The sequence below is a fragment of the Grammomys surdaster genome, unplaced genomic scaffold (assembly GCF_004785775.1).
Source record: "Grammomys surdaster isolate TR1022 unplaced genomic scaffold, NIH_TR_1.0 1166, whole genome shotgun sequence".
NCBI classification, from domain to species: Eukaryota; Metazoa; Chordata; class Mammalia; order Rodentia; family Muridae; genus Grammomys; species Grammomys surdaster.
The window spans coordinates 1,892,112-1,916,018 of NW_021605585.1; the positions used below are offsets into that span (position 1 = coordinate 1,892,112).

General features: G+C 39.8%; 1 protein-coding gene across 1 annotated transcript in view; it reads right to left on the minus strand.

Annotated features, from left to right (window-relative positions):
* Lpp (LIM domain containing preferred translocation partner in lipoma) overlaps positions 1-23,907 on the minus strand; it is a 424,227-nt gene that overhangs the window by 305,549 nt on the left and 94,771 nt on the right. Inside the window, exon 3 of the mRNA XM_028783897.1 lies at positions 12,860-12,972. Coding sequence (XP_028639730.1) covers positions 12,860-12,972 — 113 coding nt within the window. The remainder of the gene's footprint in view (positions 1-12,859; positions 12,973-23,907) is intronic.

Consider the following 23,907-nt stretch of genomic DNA (forward strand, 5'->3'; position numbering starts at 1 on the left):
CGCACATGACTGTAGCCTATGGGACAATACAGGGGTATAAAGGGTTCTAAGTTAATTTGTAGTGGGTTTTGTTGTTTTCACCTATCCTCACTTTTCCTGACCACATTATTCTGATTCCATTTAAATTAAGTGTTATTTTGATTCTTGGAACTACAGCATTACCAACACAACTTGACATATTCAAGTAGAATCAGTAACAGCATTTGTCTAGAGGAAGCCCATTCTTTAAGAGTCACCTGCTGCTCAAAGGAAACAGAAGCCACAAGGCGAGACTAGACTCCAGCAAGCAGTTAAGTGAGAACAAGGCAAGACATGCCTCATATCTTACCACAAAGGCCTACGATGGAACAAGTTTTTGTGTCAAATTTTTGAAATATTAGAGAAATCACATCTGGTAGCAATAAAAGATGGATTAACTGCTCAAGAAACACCCCAGGTCTAGGTGCCATTTTCTCTTTAGCAAACTTTCTTTTTCCCTTCTGAGAAACATCCCTTGAGCATGCAGCAGTCATTACTCAGCAATGTGGCCCAAAGCAGCCAGCCTCCACGGGCACTCTGCACTGCCACTCTCACTCAACAGAGACGTAGCTACACTTAGGAAAGCTTCACCAACATCTCAGCACATATCCCAGCAGCCTTAGAAACCTTAGGAGCTTACTGTCCATGCCAAACAGAACTGGATACCAAAGACCAAGAGGAGAGCACTGCAGTTATCCATGCAGGAAATACAACTGCAGGTTCTGCTGCAAAAGTCTCTCTGCAAAACCTTATACTTTATTTTAAACCAAAATGGATTGGAAAAGAGGGAAGATCCTTTCTACACTCAAGCTGAGATCAAACGAGCTTTTCAAATCATCAAGAAAAAGGTCATAGATGTAATCACATAAAAAGAAGGGCTCCATTGATCTGGGAGATGTCTAAATTGGTAATATTCTTGTCCCGTGTCTTAGTCAGGGTGAATGTTACTGCGATGAAACACTATGACCAAACAAACTTGGGGAGGAAAGGGTTTATTAGGCTTACACTTCCACAGTATTGTTCATCACTGAAGAAATTCAAGAGAGGAACTCAAGCAGGGCAGGATCTGATGCAGAGGTTGTGGAGGGGTGCTGCTTACTGCCTTGTTTGCCATGGGTTGCTTGGCCTGTTGTATTATAGAACCCATGGCTACTTACCCAGGGATGGAAACACTCACAAAGGGCTAGGCCTTTCTCTATGAATAATTGATTTTAAAAATGCCTTATACCGGGTCCTACAGAGGCATTTCCTCAATTAAGTCTCCCTTCGTTCAGATAATTCTAGCTTGTATATTGAGTTGATATAAGATTAGACATTGCTTCCAAGAAGCAGAGAGACATAAATTCAGATTCCCTGTGACTATATCAAACCTGAGTACCAGGTATGCGGAGGCAAATACAAGCAAATTCCTGGAGATAACTGGCCAGTCAGTTATGTAATTATCCAGTCAGTTAATTGCCGCTTTGGGTCACTCAGCTCTGGCCACCACACACATGCACACACGAGAGGGGGGGGGGAGGAGGGGGGGGGAGAGGGTGGGGGGGGGGGGCGGGAGGGGGCTGGCTCCGCCCGCGCTGCCCGGCAGAGAGAGAGAGAGAGTGAGAGAGAGAGAATGAATATGAAAGAGACAGAGAGGGACTTTTAATTTCAAAAGAAATCTTAGCTTTAATAGCAATCTAACAACCAATACCTAATATAAGACAGTTTTCACTTACTTTTCTATAAGTGTTATTAAATATTCAGAATGTACCGTCATGATGGAGAAGATGGTGAAGGAGAATAAGATGGCAAAGGAAAGAGAAGCTGATGGATAAGAGACAGAGAGGAGGATGGAGAAAAGAAGGGAGTCAGTCCTCCCAGTGTGGCTTTATCTACAAATCTCATTAGATGACAGAGTACACATGGGAAAGCATATGAGACAAAAGATACGAGAGGGAAAAAAAATCAAAAATAGAGAGAACAAACAAAGAGTAAAAACCAGACAGAGCTGCATGGACAACGGACATAAGTCTTAACCTTGGATGAATAACAATATTTAAGGTGCTCAGCTGAAGAACAGGGGATACTGGGGGGGAACACTGCAATGTACTGCCAGGCAACAAGACTGCTTTGGGAGAGAAGACAGCAAGGTCAGATTCAAAGGGTCATGTGTGATCACACCATGCACATGTATTGATCTTACAGGGTGCTTGGCCCTGCTCCCAGATATGGATAGCTAAAGGATAAACACAGTCCCATGACGAAGCAGAGTGGGCATGGGTAATTGTATCTTGGGACTCAGTGTTGATGTGGGAACAAACACATGGTATGAATCACGTATATTTTAGGAAGTGCTCAGATAGTTTACATTAACACTCCCAACAGGAATTCCTATTTTTATGCCCAAGGTTACCATTGATAAAAAGTGAGTCTGAGACCAAATCAGAAAACCACTGATCTGATCTTGCCTTAGTCAGGAATGAGTGTGATTCTACAATGTTGCCAACAATCATGACTGGCGCATGTGGCTCGCTGGTGCATTACAAATTGACAGGCGGCCATGACTGGTGACTTCACCATCCTAGAGGATGAGCTCTGCAAGTCTCACTATTCTCATCTCAACTTACAAATCCTTCCTTTAGTCTGAATGAGGCCCATGCCTCCTGAAGTGCAGTCCTTCCTGACAAATGTTTCCTTGCTCACAGACTATTCAGAGTCAATGATAATCAAAGACCTACTGTGCCCCTGCAATGTCTCAGGGCTGAGTCCGTGTGAGTAAAGAAAGACAACAAACAAAGGAAAAATGAAAACCTGAACTAGTCACTCAGCCTTGCCTTCCCACCAGGCCCCTCTTTCAGCTGTCAGTTTTGTGTAGATGCATTTCCCTTCAACCATGTCTACAGGTTTATATCTGACTTCAAACTTTCTCAGTGCCACAGTCTCCTGTCTGCTGTTCACACTTCAAGTGAAATCGAGGTCCCACTGGCTTTAATGGCAAGGATTTAAAGGTACACACTCTTTAATGAACTCCTGTGCTCTTCGTGTTGGTTTCCACTTAAGAAACAGGAGAATAACATCACAACCTGCAAAGGTAGCTTCAAGATCAGGTGACAGGAGAAGCACCAGACAGAAGGCTAAGCATGTGACAGGCCTTCTGTAACTAGGTAAGGTCTAGGAAATGGGTACTGTAGAAAGGAAAAGTCCTGGTTCCAAGGAAAGGCTGTGTTGACCAAGACAAGCACGAAATGGGCTTCAAAGGGAATCTCCACCATCTCTGCTTGTAGATTAATTCTACGAGGCATCTGTAAGAAGGTGCATCCCTAGCACCTTCCATAGACTGACAAATCTAAATTCTTGGGTGCTAAGTATTCAGTCTCTTTCCCAATTCTTTTCTACACCAAATATGAAACATAGTGTCATACTTTGGCAGCCTGTTGCCAACCCAAATGCTAACAGTAACTGGAACAATTTAATTAAAATCTCACAACTCTAAGCACATTTAGGCATAATTCCTTAATAATACATTCTGATCCAATTCCTAGTGATGGAAATGCTTTTCTCTCTGCTCCACGGTTCTCAGTTCTCACCCTCAGTTCTGGTAGGGCTGAGAACAGCCTATTTCATTTCTCATTTCTAGGAAGAACAAATATGTTTACCACCTCCAAGGGGTGCTGAGACTTTCCATTTATTGGTATTTATAAATCTTCTGAGTGTTCTGAAAATCATTTTTAAGTTGACATTATTCATAACACCTTGTTGGAGCTTAATACACATTCAATTAAAGAGCAATAACAATATAGAGAAATCTACAAATTAACAAGGCGTTATTTTCACCCTCCTGACACAATACTATCTGGAGACTGCACAGAACCATTCATTAATGAGGGATTATTACCAACATTCCTTCTAGAAATACACACTTATATTTGCCTCCGAGGATATTCTGACAAACACAAAAGCAAGCTAAGCCTCCCACCTGGACGAAAGCAAGACTCCTGCAAACACCCTGCCCCTTGTGTCCTCCACATCCTTCACAAACTGCTCTCTTTCCCAGAATTCCCAATTGCACCTTCAGGGCCACTACAGCACTTTCAGCCAGTCTGCCTCCCTGGACTCCAAGTTCTCTTACTGTGGTTTCTTCCACTCAGTTGTGCCCCACCCTTTGGAGTGCATAGCAGATATCATAGGCATGAACAGACAGCCTCAGAATTAGGAATGAGAAAAATTCCTCAAATGCAATTATAACTGCTAAACAGAATAATCCATCTAATAGAACTGTGGGTAGGGGCTGTAATTTTACCATGCACAGCTATGCGGAAGCAAAAGCTTTAGCAAAGAAATATAGCACTGTCCCTCTGTAAGCAGTCCAGAGCCCCCCTTCTCTAAAGAAAACTCCCTAGCTGGCTAAGCAGTCCACTGAATGTGGAGTAGCATAGCCACTGGCTCCCAGCTCTCCCTGCTGCTGTGCAATGTAACACTTCTGTAGCATATCTTGTTTTCCTGGGTTTTACAGCTCATCTTCTGTTCTGTGTTCTTTGCCTTGGCATGCATAGCTGAAGTAGAGGAATCTGTGCCTAGTGCAATTGAGGTTTCACCAACAGAAAAAGGGGAAATCTTCGTGATTTTACTATTTTCACTACGAAAAAAAAAATCCCTTATTTATTTCCCCCTTTTTGAAACGGCACTAAGGAAACACATGTGAGGCTGCCATGAACGGAGGCTGTACTTTCCAAACAGTAGCAAAAGACTAGAAATAGAAAATCTCGTTTTGCACAAGATGTGTATAACTTCCTCTCCTGTTTCCTATCTTTACCACTCCATGCCAACAGAAGTAGTACATGGCAAACTCTAGCATCAAAAGGTTGAGTGTGGTACATAGTCCACTGTCTGCTTTCCAAAATTTCCCACTATGAAATCAAACAATCAGACAACGAATCCACAAATATCAACTAAGTTCTGAATCTAAATTCTTCCAAAAAGTAAGGACTACGGATGGTATAGGAGCTAAATCATCACATTTTAGGTAAGTACTAAAATGGAAATGAAACGGAAGATATTCAGAAGAAGACATACCCAGGAATACAGAAACCTCTCACTGAGCTAGTGATCAGCTTTCCTAGTAACTGGGGTGGCATGAACAAGTAGTTCAGTTGAGAAATGTAGGCCTCCTGTTCCCTCATAACAAGAACTGGCTGGAATAGGACCAGTCAAATCAGAGAGTTTGTGATTTATGATATCAAATTACGTCTATGGGACTTCTCTATACGATGTTATAATTCTAACTTTATAAAATACAGCTGAAAGTCAGGATTAATGTACATGAACTAATTGCATCACTCCATAAAGAGGTATACTTTAGATGATGGGAACACTAAGTAGCTGTAGCTGTGATCACAGCAGTCTGATTTCAAAGTAGCATTTACAATGAGGTAGACATTGCTAGACAAAGAATTTTCTAGGAAAATATTCTTTAAACTGTCATTTTGCATGTGAAGCAAAGAATGTGTTGGTAAGGATCACATAGGAGCCTCTTATCATTGAGCCATGGAGCATCAGGTATGTCAAGACAGAAACAGAAGGATTAAGAGATGCCAGGAGTGCCAGGAATCTATGAAGAAGGGAGGAGAAAATAAAGTAGAGTTTTTCTTCTAACGGAAAAATTATTGGCCAGTCGAAAGACAAGCAAGTATCAGCCAGCAAGCATGAAACAGGAAGAATTAACTTGGTATTTGTTAGAATGGAAGCATCATATTCATACAGCAAAGATCATACAGAGAACACACTGAGTCGTAAGAGTAAGTAAGTCATCATATGCTCTGAAAAGTTCAATAAAAGAAGAAAGTTCATGTGGCAGGCAGTAAACAGCGACAGGAAGGAAATAATAGTTTCTTGAACATTAACTGTTTAGGGACATTTAGCTGGAATTGGGAAAAATTAGAATAAAAGCAGTAAGTCATTTATAATATGAATGAGCTAAAATGATGGGTAGTGAAATAAATGAACTGGAACAAATCAGACTCGTTCTCAGGCCCAGAAACCTTGTTTTTCAATAACAAGAAAAAAACAGGATGTGTGCACAATGACTATAGGACATGGGATTTACAGTGTGGGATTGCAGAAAATATGATAGTGTGTTAAACCAAATGTAACTCTCGTAATAAGATGACGGAAATCTTTGGGACAAACTGAGTATGATATGAAGACAATTTTTTCCATGAAGAGAACTGTAGAATCAAGATGGGTCTTATAGTTCCTAATCACAGTAAGGATCTTCACAAGATCCAGCTATCAGGTGACCAACGCTGAGCTGAACCCCTCCATATCCTTGTTTCTAGTAAGAGAAGACAGCTAGTTAAAGGAAGACATCTCACTGGACACCAAAAGTACAAATATGAAGAAAGAAGATCCAGTAAGGGAGGAATGTGTGAGGGGAACCAAAGGAAAGACAGCAGGTTCTGGGAATAGCAGAGTAGGAAGCACTTAATGGAAACCCACAAGCCAACTAGACAAATGCCACAATGACATGGTCTGCATGGCCTGATAGATTTGGAACTCCAGTGTCTATTTAAGGCTTTCAACATCCAGGCAGAAGCCTTGGGTGAGGGCCAATCTCATTGGTTATCTCATAGTAAACCACTATTGGTCAGGACCAACTTCCCCAAAGATTTTTTGACTACTGATTGATGAAACTCTTATCACTATCAACACAGATGTATCCTAGATTACTGTTTAAGGTAGCAGATTGGTAAAGTTGGGTATACATATATATTCCAGAATTAAATATATTCCAAGAAGCTTACCTAATGTGAATTTATCATTTGTTTTTTGAAACAAATCTTGATACTTAGTCCAAGCTGGCCTGAAATACAATTCTTCCTTAGACTCCTAAGAGCTGGGATTATAGGTGTATACAACCATATCCAGTAGAGAGATCTGAAAATAGGAAAGACTTACGGACACTATTCACCAGTAGCATATTTGGTTGGCAAGTATATATCCCCAGTACCTTCAAAAGGGAAGATAAGTGAGAAGGAGGAGGAGGAGGAAGAGGAGGAAGAAGAAGAGGAGAAAGAAGAGGAGGAGTTAGACACCACATGAAAGATTAAATATTCTAATGGAATTACTATAACAGCTCCTATCACCACTGGACTTGCCATACAAAACAGTTTTGCAAGTACAGAATCTCCAAGTCTACCTCCTCACTTCTAAATCAGAAGCTGAATCAGCAAAAAGCAACATTTGGCATATACTTTTAGCTATCATATAGCTCAAATTCAGAAAATGGCAAGGAGCCAGGCAGTAGTGGTGCATGCCTTTAATCCCAGCACTTGGGAGGCAGAGGGAGGTGGATTTCTGAGTTCGAGGCCAGCCTGGTCTACAGAGTGAGTTCCAGGACAGCCAGGGCTACACAGAGAAACCCTGTCTCGAAAAACAAAATAAAACAAAAAGCAAAAAACAAAAAGGAAACAAAAAATGATGAAGAACCCACCAGAAAATGGCAAAGAACCTCTCTGTCTCTCTCTCTGTCTCTCTCTCTGTCTCTCTCTCTCTGTCTCTCTCTGTCTCTGTCTCTCTGTCTTTCTCTGTCTCTCTCTGTCTTTCTCTCTCTCTCCCTCTCTCTCTCTCTCTCTCTCCCTCTCTCTCTCTCTCTCTCTCTCTCTCTCTCTGTCTCTCTCTCCCCCCCCTCTCAGACTACAAACACAAACATAGAGGAAGGGAGAAATCATGAAGCAAGCAACCTACTTGCTGCTGCTCTAAGCCACACCTAGAAAGAAAAAGGTCAAGGGTCACAAAGGACAGAGCATCCTCAACCTTCTCATATATTTTCATGGACCAAACAACACCCTAAGAAAACTGCACATGGCTCAGAGTGAGCTGCCCTGTCCATTCATAATCCCACAGCAGCACTTCGCACTACCACATTCTCAGGCTCAGTGGCATAAATGTGCTTCCACATCAGTGTCCTCTTCCCTCATCATTTTCACAGGCAGTGGTAAAGGCAACCTCTGTGATAAGATCCATCCAAATATGATCCAGGGAGCTCGTGGTTACTGTGGGCTCACAAATCAAAGTGGGCACAGTTGTGGACCTGAGGTCATTACGCCTAAAAATAGGCACAATGGGTAAACAGGAAGGTGATTATTATCCATCATGCATATATATTGGCTGCAAATTCTTTTCAAAAAAGGTGAGTTTGTTTAAAGGCATCATAACTGGTCTTTCAGACATGAATTGGGGTTCTTCATTGTTCACGATACTGTGTTCATTTTATCCTTAGAAATGGCAGCCTCTTTCCACAGCTTTGCTGCTTTGTTGATCAGCTCTTTGTGGGATACTGAATCAATTCCCCCTCTGTCTGTCCCTCTCCCCTTCTCTCTGTCTCTCTCTGTCTCTCTCTGTGTCTCTCTCGCGTGCTCTCTCTTTCTCTGTCTCTCTCTCTCTCCCTCCCTCCTTCCCTCTCTCTCCAGCCCCAGGTATCCATCTGTGTATCATTTTCCAAAAGTTTAGGAAGAAAAGCACTAAATATTAAAAGAAAACATTCCATTTCAATATGAATATTTTAACAGTTGAAACAAACAGTGTTGGAAAAAATATATTTTGCCATAGAGAAATTAAATTGTGACAAGCACACATAATCATCTGGCCTAAGTAACACAAACAGAGAAAAGCCAGCCAGAGGATCGCAACTGCTGAACAACAGGCAAGCAAAAGCAAGCTGCAGGGCCAGACCACGTCAAAGGTGGTTTACTGGAGGTCATGAAAAGTTCAAGCCACAGTGTCATAGAGAGGGCCAGGTAAGTCCCCGAGGAGCTTGTGAAGCCTACCAAGCAACTATCTGCATATGTTTGGCCCCTCCTTGTAGTGTGTGTGTGTGTGTGTGTGTGTGTGTGTGTGTGTGTGTGTGTGCACGCATGCATGTGGGTATGTATGTGTGTATTTGTGTGTGTGTTGAATCTTCTCTATCTCTTCACCATTTCCTCACTGTATCTATAACCTTTTTCTTACATTAAAAAAAAAAAGAATAAAATCCCCGTGGAAAAAGTGGAACAAAGATTTAGGATCCAGGAGTCAAGGACACCAAGAGAAACTCCACAGAATCAACTAATCTAGACTCATAGGGGCACATAGAGACTGAACCACCAACCAGGGAGTCTGCATCTGCATGGATCTGACCAAGGCCCATGTTAGAGTTGTATACCTTGATTGTTTTGGGGGACTCCTAACAGTGGGAGCAAGGTCTGTCTCTGACTTTGTTCCTTGCTTTTGGGACCTTATCCTCTTTGCTTTGTCCAGCCTTAATAGGAGATATATGCCATAGCTGCTTGACAGCCATAGGAGGCCTACTATTTACAGAAGAGAAACTGAGGAGATATGCAAAGGGGAAGGGGGTAAGAGAGGAGGTATAAAGGATGAGTCAGTGGGAGAGGAGGGAGGGGCAACTTCAGTCAGTATGAATTAATTAATTAATTAGCTAATTAATTAAACTCTACTGATTAAAACAATATAAAGACCTAAAAAGTATATGTCCAAGTCCCAGGAATATAAGACCCTTTAAAGCATATTTCAAAATACCTTAAGAAAGATATTCTGTCCACTCATAAAAGTGATAAGCAATGCTGTACAAGTGTATTCAGTTTCCTTTGAATGAGGAAGAAGAAATGAATGAAGGAACTATTAAGAGGCTGGTGCAAACTTCACAGGCATAAAAGTAAAAATTGATTCTGGAAAAGAAAACCAACTCTCTCATTTGTCTTCAAAGATTCATCTCTACCATTAAAAATGTGAAGTTTCAAAAGAAGAATAACCCTTTATGCTAAATATTTATTTGCTTTGGTACAGAAATTTATAGAGCATATATCAAAAATGTAAAGAGCCAAGCAAAACTGCAACAGTACCTGTTCTTAGCAGTTGTGTCAGGGAGCCTTATAGCTAGACAGAGGGCTAAGACAAGACAAACAGAATACAAAAACAATCACCTGCAGGGATGGGGGGACTTATGGCCAGGAGGGAAGACTTTCTGATGAGAGTACTGTTAGAACCACTGTACCTACAAACATCTCTTTAGGTCTCAGTCTCCCCATTTCAAAACAGGGTTGGAAACTGTTTCCTTCAGCTGGTGCTGTATCTAGAAGCCTGATTATCAAATTGAAGTCAATGACCACAGAAGTGGTCTGTTTCAGTCCTGTAAAAGTCCCACATAGTAGGCAGTCTTCTGGCTCTGGGCTGAAAGTCTGGCTGGAAATATAAACAGACTTCTACACAAAACACACATTTACCAATTTTGATTTGGAATTGGCAAGATGAGGTTTTACCAGAGCTGAGAGGAAAAAAGTGAAAAATTGTTCCCAGGGATCAGACTCAGCCACCCTGAGCTCAGTCTAAAGGTGCTGATGCACAGTTGGAGCAGGGTCAACTACTATCACATCCAGCTCACTACTGCCTGAGAGCCGGATGAGACATCAATTTTAAGTTACCAAGAATGCCATAGGAAGAGCCTCAAAAACAACACTCTCTCCCTACCAGATTTGTCCTTTTCCATTTGGCAAACACTGCTTTATTTTTTATCATCCTCCCTTCTGTTTTACAGAGAACACAAGCCAACATGGCAACAGGCTTCTTGTTTATTTCCTTCCTCTTCAAAAACAAAGCCATGGCTTGAGTCCATTTATCAGAACAAAGTCCACAGAGAAAGAGACTTTTTGTCATTTTCATGAAAGCCCCATGAACAGCACAAGGAAGCCACTTTCACTGCTTCTATTCAGCATAGAACTGGAAGTCCTACCAGGGTAATCAGGCAAAACCAAGAATTAAAAAGGGTACAGACTGGAAAAGAAGGAAAATGAATAGTCCCTGTTTTCAGACAGTGTAATCAAACACAGAGACAACACTAAAACTGTAGAAATCATATTGAATTAAAACATAGATTCAATAAAATTGCATGATATCAAATCTACATATAAGAATAAACAGGTTATTTATTTACATTAAAAGCCAACTCTCTGAAAAATAAATCAAGAAAAAAGTCATATTCACAATAGCTACAAAAACATAAACTGAAATACAGTTTTTAAATGATGTAAAAGATGTTCACAAAGAAAATTATGCAACATGGACCAAAGTAAAGCAAGGATCAGTGAATGTAAAGACACTATGTTCATGGGTTGGACGACCTTTAAATGGAATCCACAGACAAGACTCTATTGTTACTGTGATTATTAGCTTCACCCAGCATCTAGGTTAACTTTATTATCATTGTTATCACTTGCTTTGCACAATATTGGCAGGAATATCAAAATATCTTCTAGCTATCTCTATTAGACCTTTCAGATACATCAGTGTGCTATAATGTTTTAAGGTATGGTTACCTTTTGAACGGCAAGCATAGCCAGCACTCAGTGTGATCTGCCCACCATCCCTAATTTAGGACACACTTCTCAATTACTTTTTAAGCAGCCGACATTCAGCCAAACCTTGGAGTAGCAAATATTCAAAATATATCACAATAGACTTAATAAGAATGCAAGAATGAAAACAAAAGAGAATTTTAAAATTATGCCCATTAATCAATACATTAAGACACACCACAACAGAAAAACAAGGAATACTAAAGCAGACAACAAAATTAAGTTTATTAAAACAGGACCAAACCTTATGAACATATACTTTTTCAGGAATCTATCTGGCTCATGATGTTTTTTCTCCTGTAAGCCTTTGCTGAGTGGAACTGTCCTGATGAGGGTTCTCTCATCAAGTCACCTGTGCCTGACTGTCTAGCATTACCCCAGCCTTATGAACACTGATTGTACGCTACTTACTTACAAGTTCCATGGCATGTAATCTATGTTTGCCTTCTATATTATAGGACTTCCAGTGCACAAATAATATCTACATAGGAACAAAGCCTATTTGGGAAATAATTGAATAATTTCTGTTTTGCTCTCCCACCTTAACCTTCAAAAGATAGAACTCAACAGATGAGAGTTTAGGCAGTTCTCCTCTGTCACATTCCATATGGGACACTGGGGATATATTCCAAGGCAAAGCAAACAAAGGAATAAAGTCCAGAGCAGTCACCAACATTAACACAATGTCTCTGTGCTATAACTAACAAGATTCTGATGCCTCCTTGAGATAAGCTAATATCAGACACTCTTCTACCTCATCTGAAAATGAGCATTTCTCTAAGACAAGTTCTTGATTTTTGTCTCCAGTGTAGTTATATTAACATCATCTTATCCAAGAATGACAATGTCTATGATGTTATAATGTTTTTTTCCGGACATGATGTCTTCAGCCTTAAGTGGTGCTGCTGGTCACAAGTCATCTTACATCAGAGCAAAATAGTTCTCTTGTCATTTGTGCACTGATCTGGAGTTAGTTACTTTGCAACATATGCTCTCCAGGACATAATGATTACATATCAATGACACACATCTGTAACATTCTTCTTCAAAGACACCTAAAAGAGAAGGCCCTACAGTGTCTTACTATTGCTTTGGTAAAAGCAGGTTGCTGTCCATTCAGGGTTCAAATTGATCAAGCAGACCCTTAACTATTACTCTTACTCATATAGAATCCATAACTTAAATGTAAAGGCCTGGCTTTATACCAAAAAAAAAAGAAAGAAAAGAAAAAAGAAAGAAACCACCTTTGGTTTTCAAATAAATGGGTAGGTAAAAATTGACCAGGGCTTCAAATTGACACATGTGGCTTGGCCCCTTTGCATTAAAGAACTGTAAGTCCCTGTCCCAGTGAGTTGCAAAGCCCTCTCTATACACTGGGTAAATGCTTATGAACCACAGAAACCATTCACAGGCCTCCTACCATGGCTTAACGACCTGACTTCTACCACTGCTCTTACCTGCACTTTGAAAGCACCTTCATCCAGTGTTGGAGGAGGAGGGAAGTGTCCAGGGCCAGGTGGAATAGTACCAGGATCCTCTAATGGTGGAGGTGGAGGTGGGAGAAAATCACCTACAGAAAAGAAGTACACATGAGAAGTTAACAGGTCTGAGACTTTATAGTACTTTATAAAAGATACTTTTGATGAAACTCAATTGTCATCATTTTAGACTCACTTGTTCAAGTTATATAGAAAATGACCCTTACTTAGATAATGTTGGATTAATTATTAGCCTTAGCATTCATGGGATAAAAGACTAGATTACATATTTCAAAGTTACTCTACAGAGGTCAAGTACATTAAATAAACTCAAAGACTTTGTAGAATAAAGATTAGGGACACAGAATTGTATTAGAATTGATAAATGGCATTAATAAAAACCCTAACCAAGCAGCAGAAGAAAAGATCTGTACACATGTAAAAGAAACAGAAGTTCATTTTATGAGGACATATTTTTGGAAGTTAACATAAAATACAGCTTACATTCAGGTAGGGAAAGGGGAAGCTGTACTATCATCGCCTTGAACATTGGCACAGCAAGCCCATTCCAGGCAGCAAGACAGGAGAATACCTGCACATAAGTCATGTTGAATAAAATCATCTACAACATAGCAAAATCGTGAGACTCCAAATAACACTGCAGGTAAGAAAAACTAACTAGGTCATAAAAAACTTTATGTGACACACAGCCACGGAGGAGTCTAGCTTTCACTGTGCATATAAGTGGCCAGAGAACGGAAGAGGGGACACTTATAGAGAAACCAGATGATCTAGATATCTAATACAGTCATCAAGAAGGCTCGGGCTACAGGCATATGTAACTACTGATGTGGGAAGCAAACATCTAAAGCTGTATGGCCATATTATAAAATATTTTAAAAGGTTTAAAAATAAGTTTTACTAGGAAAAAAAAAACATTGGATTTGTTTTGTTTTTGATTTTTACCATTTTAAAAATCATTTCTGCCCTCCCTTTAAAATGCAGTTTTGATGCTTCATTTAAAAGTATTCTTTACATGTAAGTGGCTCTTCCTTGCTTTTCACCTTGTCACCTGCTAGGTAGCTATGGGAATCAAATTCCACAAGCAAATAATATTAATGTTTAGATAATATAACAATGTAATAACTTAGGTATCTGGGGGGAAAGAAAGTTTAAGACTGGAAAAGGGTATCATGTGAATGATGGCAGCCTACTGGGACCGCAAACAAATGGTGGACATTGCCTTTAATTGCTACACTGGGAAAAACAGCTATGAGCTATCAGATCTACCTAACTCCTGCCACAGCAGCCAAGGAAAATGTCTCTAGAGCCATTCAGTTTACCAGGCTATCTTCACCCCCACCCCCAAGTCATGACATAACCCTGCTCAAATGCTGTCAAAGGTAGCAGTCATCAGCATCTCAGAGAGGTGTTGTAAAATTCAGACGAATGGCAGGTACTCCCATAGACACTCAATGTAGTAGTTCTGTGGAAAGACCAATGATTGATCTTCTAAAAAGCCAAGGTAATTCCAGTGGCATTTGGTCCTGGACCATAGTCCAAGTTTTACTGTGTTCTGCAAACCCCAGGATTAGAAAGGTCCCAAACTCCTGTCACATAGGGATTTCTTATGTCTGTGACACTTCTGATGAACAATTCTGCAACATGCTTTTTCCTTATTATTTTAGAGTTATAACTTGAAAAGTTCTAACATCTCCACTACCCCTGGTCTATGCCCTGGAATCTGTAAGAATGCCATCAAGCCTATGCATGTCCAAACTACTCTCCTACAGATTTGATTGGATGACAATCCTGAGGATTGAATAAAATGAGTGGCATCAATGTTTCTTTAAAGCTAAGGGACTCCACATGCACCTAAAATGGAGAAATCCTGGGATGCCTACACATCTCATGGAAAGTATTCATTAACTCTTAAGGAAAATGCACCACAACCAAAACCTCTTCTACCTTAAATCAGAATGAATGAAAAAAAAAGTGCACAAGATATTAAGTCATGAAGCCATGGCTAGGTTGATGTTCCCAACCTAAGTTTAGATTCTAGTGTTCTCTCTGGGCCTGTCTTCTTCTCCCCCTCTTTAATGCAGTAAGGATTGGCACTCTGTAATTCACAAGATTCTACATGGAATTTCAAATTATCAGACCATCAGACATTATCAAAGCTGCCTGAGCTCTTGGTATCCTTATCATAAAGGGTGAATAAAAAGGTCCATAAAACACATATGAATAAACCAAAATGTCACCAAAATAATTTAAAACATAAAGGTACAACTCTGCTCTGAGGACTCTTCAAAGTACATTCTCCTTTACCCTGTTTCAATATAAGAACTTAAACATAGAGACACACAGGCTGGAAGTAACCCCAGAAGGAAAGAGAAAAAAACTGATTGCTTTAACAAAGAAATAATGTGAGAACAACTAAGAACCTCATTCTAAGCAAGATGATGCAGTTTCTTAAGAATCCAGCTGTTAACTTTGTAACTATAAATCACTGACTACAACCAAGGTTTCGGTTTAGTAAGTTCAACCACCCAGGTTTGGTTGTGACATTCTATACTGGGACTCATGCTAATATGGAGATGGAATGGGCACTGAAGGGGAGGGATTGGAGGGGAATGCTCTGTGCGGGAGGGGGTCAGGAGGAATGCACTAGCTGTAGGAACTGTAATGAAGAATAGAGCAACTCTTTGTCATTATCTGTACACCATAATTCTGATGTATAGATTAACATCCAATAGACAAATATACTCAATGCTAGACATGTGATAAACCAACAAAATGTGTGTTATCACAGGGATAGTGGCAATGAATGCCTCAGAGAGTGAAAATGGTAAGTGGTCCTAACAAGCTGAACTGTGCAACTAGAGAGCTCACTTGGAGGAAAGTCTATGACAAAATCTTCTGTCACTGTTGCAATAATCAATACTTCCCCTCTTGCTTCAATGGGAGAAAGGGCTCCTTGTCCTTTGAACTCCAAGGAATTTTAAGTTTATGTTTCAAGCATGTCCCCCATCCTTTAGTAGACAGAAGCGCCTTTGAGTGTCACAGTGGCAGAGGCCCCACATGCATCTGAAAATGGAGGGAGAGAGCTCGTGGGCATCTTGTGAGGACATGAAATGAACCAGATGAGGAACCTATGTTATCACCAGATGCTTAGCTGAGCAGTCCCTTGAAAACCCCCAGAAAGTGCTGTGATGTTACAGAGCAAAAAAACAAACCTTACTCAGCCAATGAATGACCTTCTCAGTCTTTTCAACCTATGGGCTCCCTCTGTTCAAAACTAAAAACAGGAACATGCGGCTTCTCTAAGGAATGAAGCTTTTCTGCATTCTGCCCAGCTCCTGTCTTTTCTGTGACAAAGGTAGCTTGCCAGACTCATGGATCCAGATACTCCTATGTAAATCACCAGATCTTTCAAGGTTCATGGAGTGTGGTAGCTCCTGAAATACTGTCACATGGAGAGGGGACAGAATGTGAAATGGCACAAGACCTCAGAATAGTCACAGACCCAAAGAAAGACTGTCACAGAGGCCTTAACACGCAGTGCCAGGATTCCTGCTCTCTCTAACTCTTTTGAGAACTCTTAGGGGAGTGTTCACTCTCAAGGCAAATAATGGCCACTGCTGGTTGTCTGTCATCATTGTCATGAAAATAGCACCAATACCTCTCCTGATGAAACAAGCTCCACCATGAATAAGGAAATACACAACACTGACTAAAGTCCTTTTACTTCCTATCTGGACAACCTTAAGTTTGACACCCTAGACATGCATGACAAGATATTAGAAAAATTAATCTTCTATCCTTCCAACTTCTACTTAACTAAATAAATTACTAATTGAGACTATACTTAAAACTCTACCAGACTATTATTTTTAAGAAAAGACTAGGGTTAAAATAACTAATGAAAAAATACCCGAGGGGACAGAGATGTGAATTACTGTTTTGCTCTTTCACATATGTATCAAATATTCACATTAGATGTCATTATATGAGTTTCTACAAACACCATCCATCAGTTGGAAATATCATGTTAAAATAAGCAGGTAATGACCCACGTGTGATCATACTGGGCACATCACTTGAAAAAATATTGCAAAGGGTATCAAATCCTTAACTGTATTTATAGGCTTTCATTAAGGGATATCCACATTCAGTAATTTATCCTTTGACAAAGTAACAACAACAACAATTAAAAAAAAACCCTGCAACAAGGCCTAGGTTGAATCTTCAACATGATGCTACATAGAGAAAACCATTAGCATAGCACTGCTTACAAAGAGACTTCAGTCACTCAAAGACTGGAAAGCAGGAGGGCCACCAAGCTGCTGGTGTCATTTCTTTCTGTCGTCTCTTATTTATTCAGTGCCCTCTGTGCACCGGGCGTTACCAAGACTCTGCCATATGAAGGTACAAACAGATAAATGCACAAAACCAATGGAAATGTTGCCCCTTAGAACCTGCACTGGAGCAGGAAAAGAGGGATGATTAAGAAATAAACAGATAATATGAGCTGAATGTGAAGTAGCAGTAAGTACGGAGGAGAAATGACAGAGGGAGGAAGGAGGGATATCTGGGGTGGTGGCAGGGTGCTGCAGTTTTAAAGAACAGGATGGCATTTGGGTAAAAACTTAAATGGAGTAAGGAAGTGAGTCACGGACTATCTGGGGGCAGGATAGGAAGAAGCAGTATATTAACAAGTGGAGGAAAGGGAGGTCAGGCTCTGAAGAGGGCTTATAGTGTACATAGTGCTTCCTACATGGCTAGATGTTAATAGAGGTTACCCCGAGCTTATGACACAACAAATGCTGCTTTCTCTTCTCTCTGTGTTTATCTTGAATTCTATACCATAAATATGAATTGTAACTTTGCCATTTTTAAGAATCAGAAGGAAGATACTTTGAAATGACTCGCAGAATCTACCCAAACCCAGAGTTTAATTTTAATGCATCCCTATATTTACCCAAGCTAAAATGTAATGTGCAGTCATCTTTCTAAATAACTTAGCTCAAAATGCTCTTTGAGATTCTCAGACTAAAAGCAAGAAGACTTATTATCTTTGAAAAGGATGATGTCTCCCCACTTTTAAATTGGACAGTCTCTCTCAGTATTTATCTAATACTGAATTTCTGGAAGTAAACTGACTTCAGCGGAACTCTTCTTAACCTCACAGATAACCTCTCAGCACAGAGGTGGATACCTCTGTGCCACAGCTGACAGAGCAGATCACGCATCTCTACCACATAGTGCTGTGCTGTAAAGAGTCATGTTCTCAGTAGAAAACATAGAACAAGATACACGAAGTGAATGAGTACATGCTTCTGAAAAGTGCACGAGACTCACATGAATTTTTGAATTTCCCAGGTGCTGCCTGTCTAACAAAAGCAGAGCAACTGTGATCCAAACAGCAACACGTCCATAAACATTAACTTTCAAATATGGGCAATGAAAGTAAACAGGACAGCAAGTTGAACTAGATGTGTTAGTCTTCTACGAGTTATTGAGATACCCTCAACCCCAATACTAAACTGTGAAAATTCTCAGTGTAAAAAGATGAAATAAAAATCTTCAAGTCACGATATGGTCAAAGATCAACCCAACATCAAAAGACAAAAACAATAAAAAAAAATCGTAATGTACAACTCAGAAAAGAAGCTGGTAAGTAAATACTAGTGTATTGAATGACTCTCTCCAAACAATCCCATCCATTTGCAGATGCCCAGTAGTGACCATCCAAGGAAACAGTTCTCTTCAAAGACAGCCACAGAGCCTGAGGGAGAGGAGGACCTCAACACAATGCATCAATAGGCAATGAAGCGATTTGTAGCACTGTTGATTCTGTGCTTGCCACATTCATCAACAATGACAAAGTACAGAGAAACACAACTGCACAAGTTCTGCTATCAGTTTTATTACCTGTCTATTGGTTTTCCCTACTAGGCCAGTTAGGAGATGGCTGCAGCTCTGCTTCCTGTTTTATGAATAATTTATCAAGAGCTTATTACTTACTGAATATGTGCTCCTTATACTGCATATAAAAATTGGCTATACATATAAATACATGTATATATATATATATATATATATATATATATATATATATATAATATAACTATATGTTAAATATGAACTCAAATGAACTGTGAAAGAATATGTACTTTTCTATAGTCAAGTTTTGTCCTTTCTAATTATTAATGTAAGATACAGCAAAACTTCTACTGACCAGACTAGCATGAATGGTTCAGGGGGTTGTGGCTCTGGTGGCCAAGCAGCAGAGGACTTCAGTTTTAAAGGACCTGTTTGGTTTTATTTTGCTGCTGCTATTGCTGTTGTTGATTTATTTCTTTCTGATTGTTTACAACTTAAATTGTTGAGAATCTGTCTGCCAAGAATAATGGCAAGTCCTGAACTCTAAATTATTTTCTGGTCTGGGGATATTTCAGCCTCCAGAAGGGTTGCAACCATCTGCATTTGCTCTGGATTTTTCTTCAATAATCAACGATCTATGAATAGACTTTCACAAACATCCATGATCAGGGGGTATCCAGAAAGTTCTATTGATCTTCCAGGAATTTCTCAGAATAAAGTCTCATTCCATAAAGTGAGCTAGCCATGGAACAGGAGATGAAGGAAACGAGTGATATAGAATCCGGAAATACGAGTGCTATGGATGTGGAAGCAATCTGACTTCACAGTTTATTATTTACTATTATATTTGAAACTTCATTGTATGAAAGATAATAAATAAAAGCCATCACACATCATGATTTTCCAGACTCAAAGAGCATATAGTTCAATGAAGTCCTATGCAGTTAAAGTAGCCATTCAAAAAAGGACACTGCAAAGCTTGGCACTGGATCTTTATTTTAAAATCTTTTTTATTGGATATTTTGTTTATTTGCAATACAGATTTCATACCCTTTCTCCATTTCCCCTTCCTAGAAACCCCTATCCCATTCCCCCGCCTCCTTTATGCTTTTATACCATTTTAATTACCTGCATGTATTAAGGTCAGTTCTAGGTTGAAGGTCTAACAATACAATAGATGCAAATGGTCAAGGAACAAGCAATACAATAAACACAAATAGTTAAAGAACAAGCAAGGCATTAGACTCAATTACATGAACACTCCCATGATCACTGTTTCTAAGAGCTTATCAGGATGACCAAAGTATTTGCGCCTACTTACCTGTCCTAGCCCAAGGTCATCTTCATATCTGAAGCCTACTTCCTTGTTCTAGCCTAAAATTTAGATTCCTGACTGAAATTACTTCTTTCTTCTAGCCTAATATTTAGATTCCTGCCTGAGATAACATCTTTGTTCTAGACTAAGATTTAGATTCCTACCTGAAATTCTTTGTTCTAGCCTAATGTCAGATTCCTGCCAGAAGCCTACTTCCTTGTCCTTGCCCAATGTCATATTCCTGCCAAGCAGCCCATTTTCTTGTCCTTGGCACATGTCAGATTCCTGCCAAGCAGCTCCAAAGGCTCTCTGTCTCTCCCTCTTTTTTATTTCATTAACAAAACTGAGACTGTCTTAGGTCGTACTAACAAGAATGCCTTCCTCAACCATCATGGAATATGCATTATGAAGAGCAATGCATTTCTGTCTTAAGTTGGTAAAGCTCTGTGCAGAATCTTACCCGTCCTTGGCTTGCCAGCCTGCTAATTTAATAACTCTGTCTGGGAGTCCATTTTCAGATTCAAGCCATGTACTTTGGCTTGGCACTGATCTTATATTTTCACTATTGACTATAATTTTATACACTTACCACCAACAAACGGAAAACTCTCCGGTGGATTTCGGAGTAGAGAAATATTCCGTTTTCATAAGTCCTGCTGTTTAACTGCTATTGCCACCCTCCACTCTTCAAGTTCTTATTGTCTTTTCTACTTGTACCTCTGAACTTACACGGATGCTTTTTTACATGTTGTGCTGGCTGGGGGTTTTGGGTTTATTCTTTTGTTTTTTGTTTGTTAGTTTGTTTGTTTGTTTATGTCTTCTTGACCTAAGACAGAGTAATCTAGAAAGAGGGAACTTCAACTGAAAAATAGAAAATGTGATCATAAAATTGGCCTATCAGCATGGCTGCAGAGCTATTTCTTGATTGATTTGTGATTGATTGGGAGAGCGGAGCTGAGGCCACTGTGTAAGATGTTGTCCATGGGAAGGTTGCCCTGAGGTAGGTGAGGTACATAGACAGCACACTGAGGGAGCCAGAAGGAACAAAGCAGTAAAAAACACCTCTACCATAGGTCATCTGCAGGGTCCCTCCTTGCTTCAGGTTTTTACCCTGACTTCCTTCAGTGATGGACTTTGTATAGAGGTCTGAGCTAAAATTAACCCTTTCATTCCCAGAGTGCTTTGGATCCTAATGTTATTTAGGAAAATAGAAACTAATAACACATTTACATATGTTACTGTTTTGGTTCTAAGACTAGGAATACATTAATGAAGAATAAACTGGAATCAGCCACTCATTGTTATCTACCACATGCAATAGAAGTTAGCGCTCTGTAATACTTAAGCCAGAAACTTTGCACTGAGGAGCCAAACAAAAGTATGTTACAAAGTGTCTTGGGAGACTCTGAGATGTATTTCCAGTTAAGCATCACTGATTACCATGAAAATTTGTCTGAGATTAGAAATAGAAAAACACAATGAACAAAAGCCAATTCTCAACAGAATTGAGATCAAAAGAAACATACTAAGATGGAACCTGATCAAGTCTCAAAAAATTCTATGTTATTAAGTTGTATTGGTTAATTACTTGTGTTATGTAGGCCTACTCTGACCATACAAGTTGCAAATATTGCAAATATTTGGATAAGCTAGGTTCAAAAAAAAAAGAGTCCTTGAGACTAGCTTTTCAAAGCTGCTTTAAAACCTGCAATTGTTCCACAATAAGAAGCTAAAGTTCACTTTTAAATTATAAAGAAAAATAAGTAATTGAATTAACCCAATCACATCAGGTTATAGATAAAGAATTTCCTTCCAGTGCAGAAAATTTGGCTACAAGTAGTCAAACTGTGTAGATTTGAGATGCGGGACTGAGATATCTGGGGAATTCTGATGTACTGGCCCCTCTTAGAACTCTTGAAGGCTGAAAAACAGCATTCAGGGTCTCCTGAAGAAGGAAGGAATTTGGGTGGCATGGAGAGGCTGGGAAGCCATGCTCCATAACCACGGTCCAGAAATCTCTCAAAGGTCCACTTCCCATGCTGGTGTTTCTTCCTCAGTATCAGGAAATTCAGACATAAACGGCTGCTTGCCTAGGAGACTTCTGCAATTTCTCCAGTCTTCATCTTTTATGCACTTGAAGTTCTTCTTGCTGAGAAATTCTTGTTACTATTTATAAAAAATGATGCCAGCCATTACTCACTCTCCTTCAACCCTGCCATTTATTTCATCAAGCCTGAAGCTTAGCAAATGCATAAATGCTATAAAAATAATCAAATAGAGACACTCATTTCATTTCAAGGTGGTTGTTTTTTGGCATGCATTTACCCCCACAGGAATACTGGAGCTGACAGGTACTTGCTCTAAAAATTTACTTCACCACCTGCTAGCTGAAATATTGCTTTCATGGATTTATATTGTATTCAAAGGTCACTGGCTGTTTAAGCCTTAAACAGTTTTAATCATTCTAAAAGTCTCTTAACAGTAAGAAAAGGAAGCTCAGAACAAACAGCAGCAGGGACTCTAATTAAAAGGGCCAATTCATCTAATTTTATTTGGGGTTAATTATTCAGGATTCACTCTTTGATGTGTAAGGAATAGCAATTAGTAATTTTAGTGATTTGAGAATCACTGGAGGTGTAATCAGTTAAAATGAGTGAGTGTTTACAACACAAGGTGGTGAATTAGTCTCTCTCAGCTTGAGAACAGGAACATTAGGCTCTGGGAGATGAAGGCAAAGATTTCCAACCATGGTAAGAACAGTTGCTTCAAAATCAAACACAAGTCAACAACTATCCAGCACCGTTTCTCTGAGCCACACTACACTGCAGAAGGTTCCCGAAACTGTCTTTAACCGGGTCATTTTTGCCACTTTCCGAAACCACTTTCCTCTGATTGCCTCACTGCCGCCATGGTAACCAGAGCTGGGTACCAGAAAAAAAGGAAACTCTAAGTGAATACACCACTTACAGGCAACACTGACTCTGTTGTTATCATGGAGATCATTGATCCTGTTCCATGATTCTGATCATTGGTGCATCACCCACTGGATTTGTAGGCCAGTACTCAATAAACCTTAGCTTAGCTATGCTAGCCACAGACCTGCTGGCCTCATTCCATATCCTCTAACTTTCTGTTTACTTCATCTCCATTTCCTCCCATCAAACAGACTGAAAATGTCTATCTTCTTTGTTCCAGCCATCTGCTCTGAAGACAAGGAAGCCACATCAAATTACTCTCTTTTGAAACCTTCCTTTACTATTCTTCACCTCTACGGCTACCAAAACATTAATCTTAATGCAGTCATCTCATATTTAGACTAAAGACATGGTCTCTAAGTGGTTTCCATTCTTTCCAAGCTAGTACTTGCCAAAGCACTATCTACTATCTACAGAGGTGACAAAGGATTAAACTCCCATTGACACTCCACCCCTTAAGCACAACCAAAGAATCCTTCAAAAGGAGGGCAAGGTGGGAGGACTGCACTCCCTGATTTCAAAAGTTTGCATAAAACTAGGGTAATGAAAACAATGTGGTGCTGGCAAAGGGAATCATATCCTCTACTGGACAGAACAGAAAGTGCAGAAACAAGCCCTCACACTGGCAGCCAACACACCCTGTGGTCATCAAGCTAGAGTTTAGAGGAATACTGAAAGCTTGTGACAAACTTTTTTAGGGTTCGCCAAGATTTGAGAGGTTCGCATTATGGAAAGAAGAAATGTTCTAGCTAGATGAACCTTTTTTTAAGAACATAGAGAAAACCAACAAGTTCGGTGGCTTATAGTCCTACCATCCCAGATACAGTGATCAGTTAGTATGTTTTAGATGC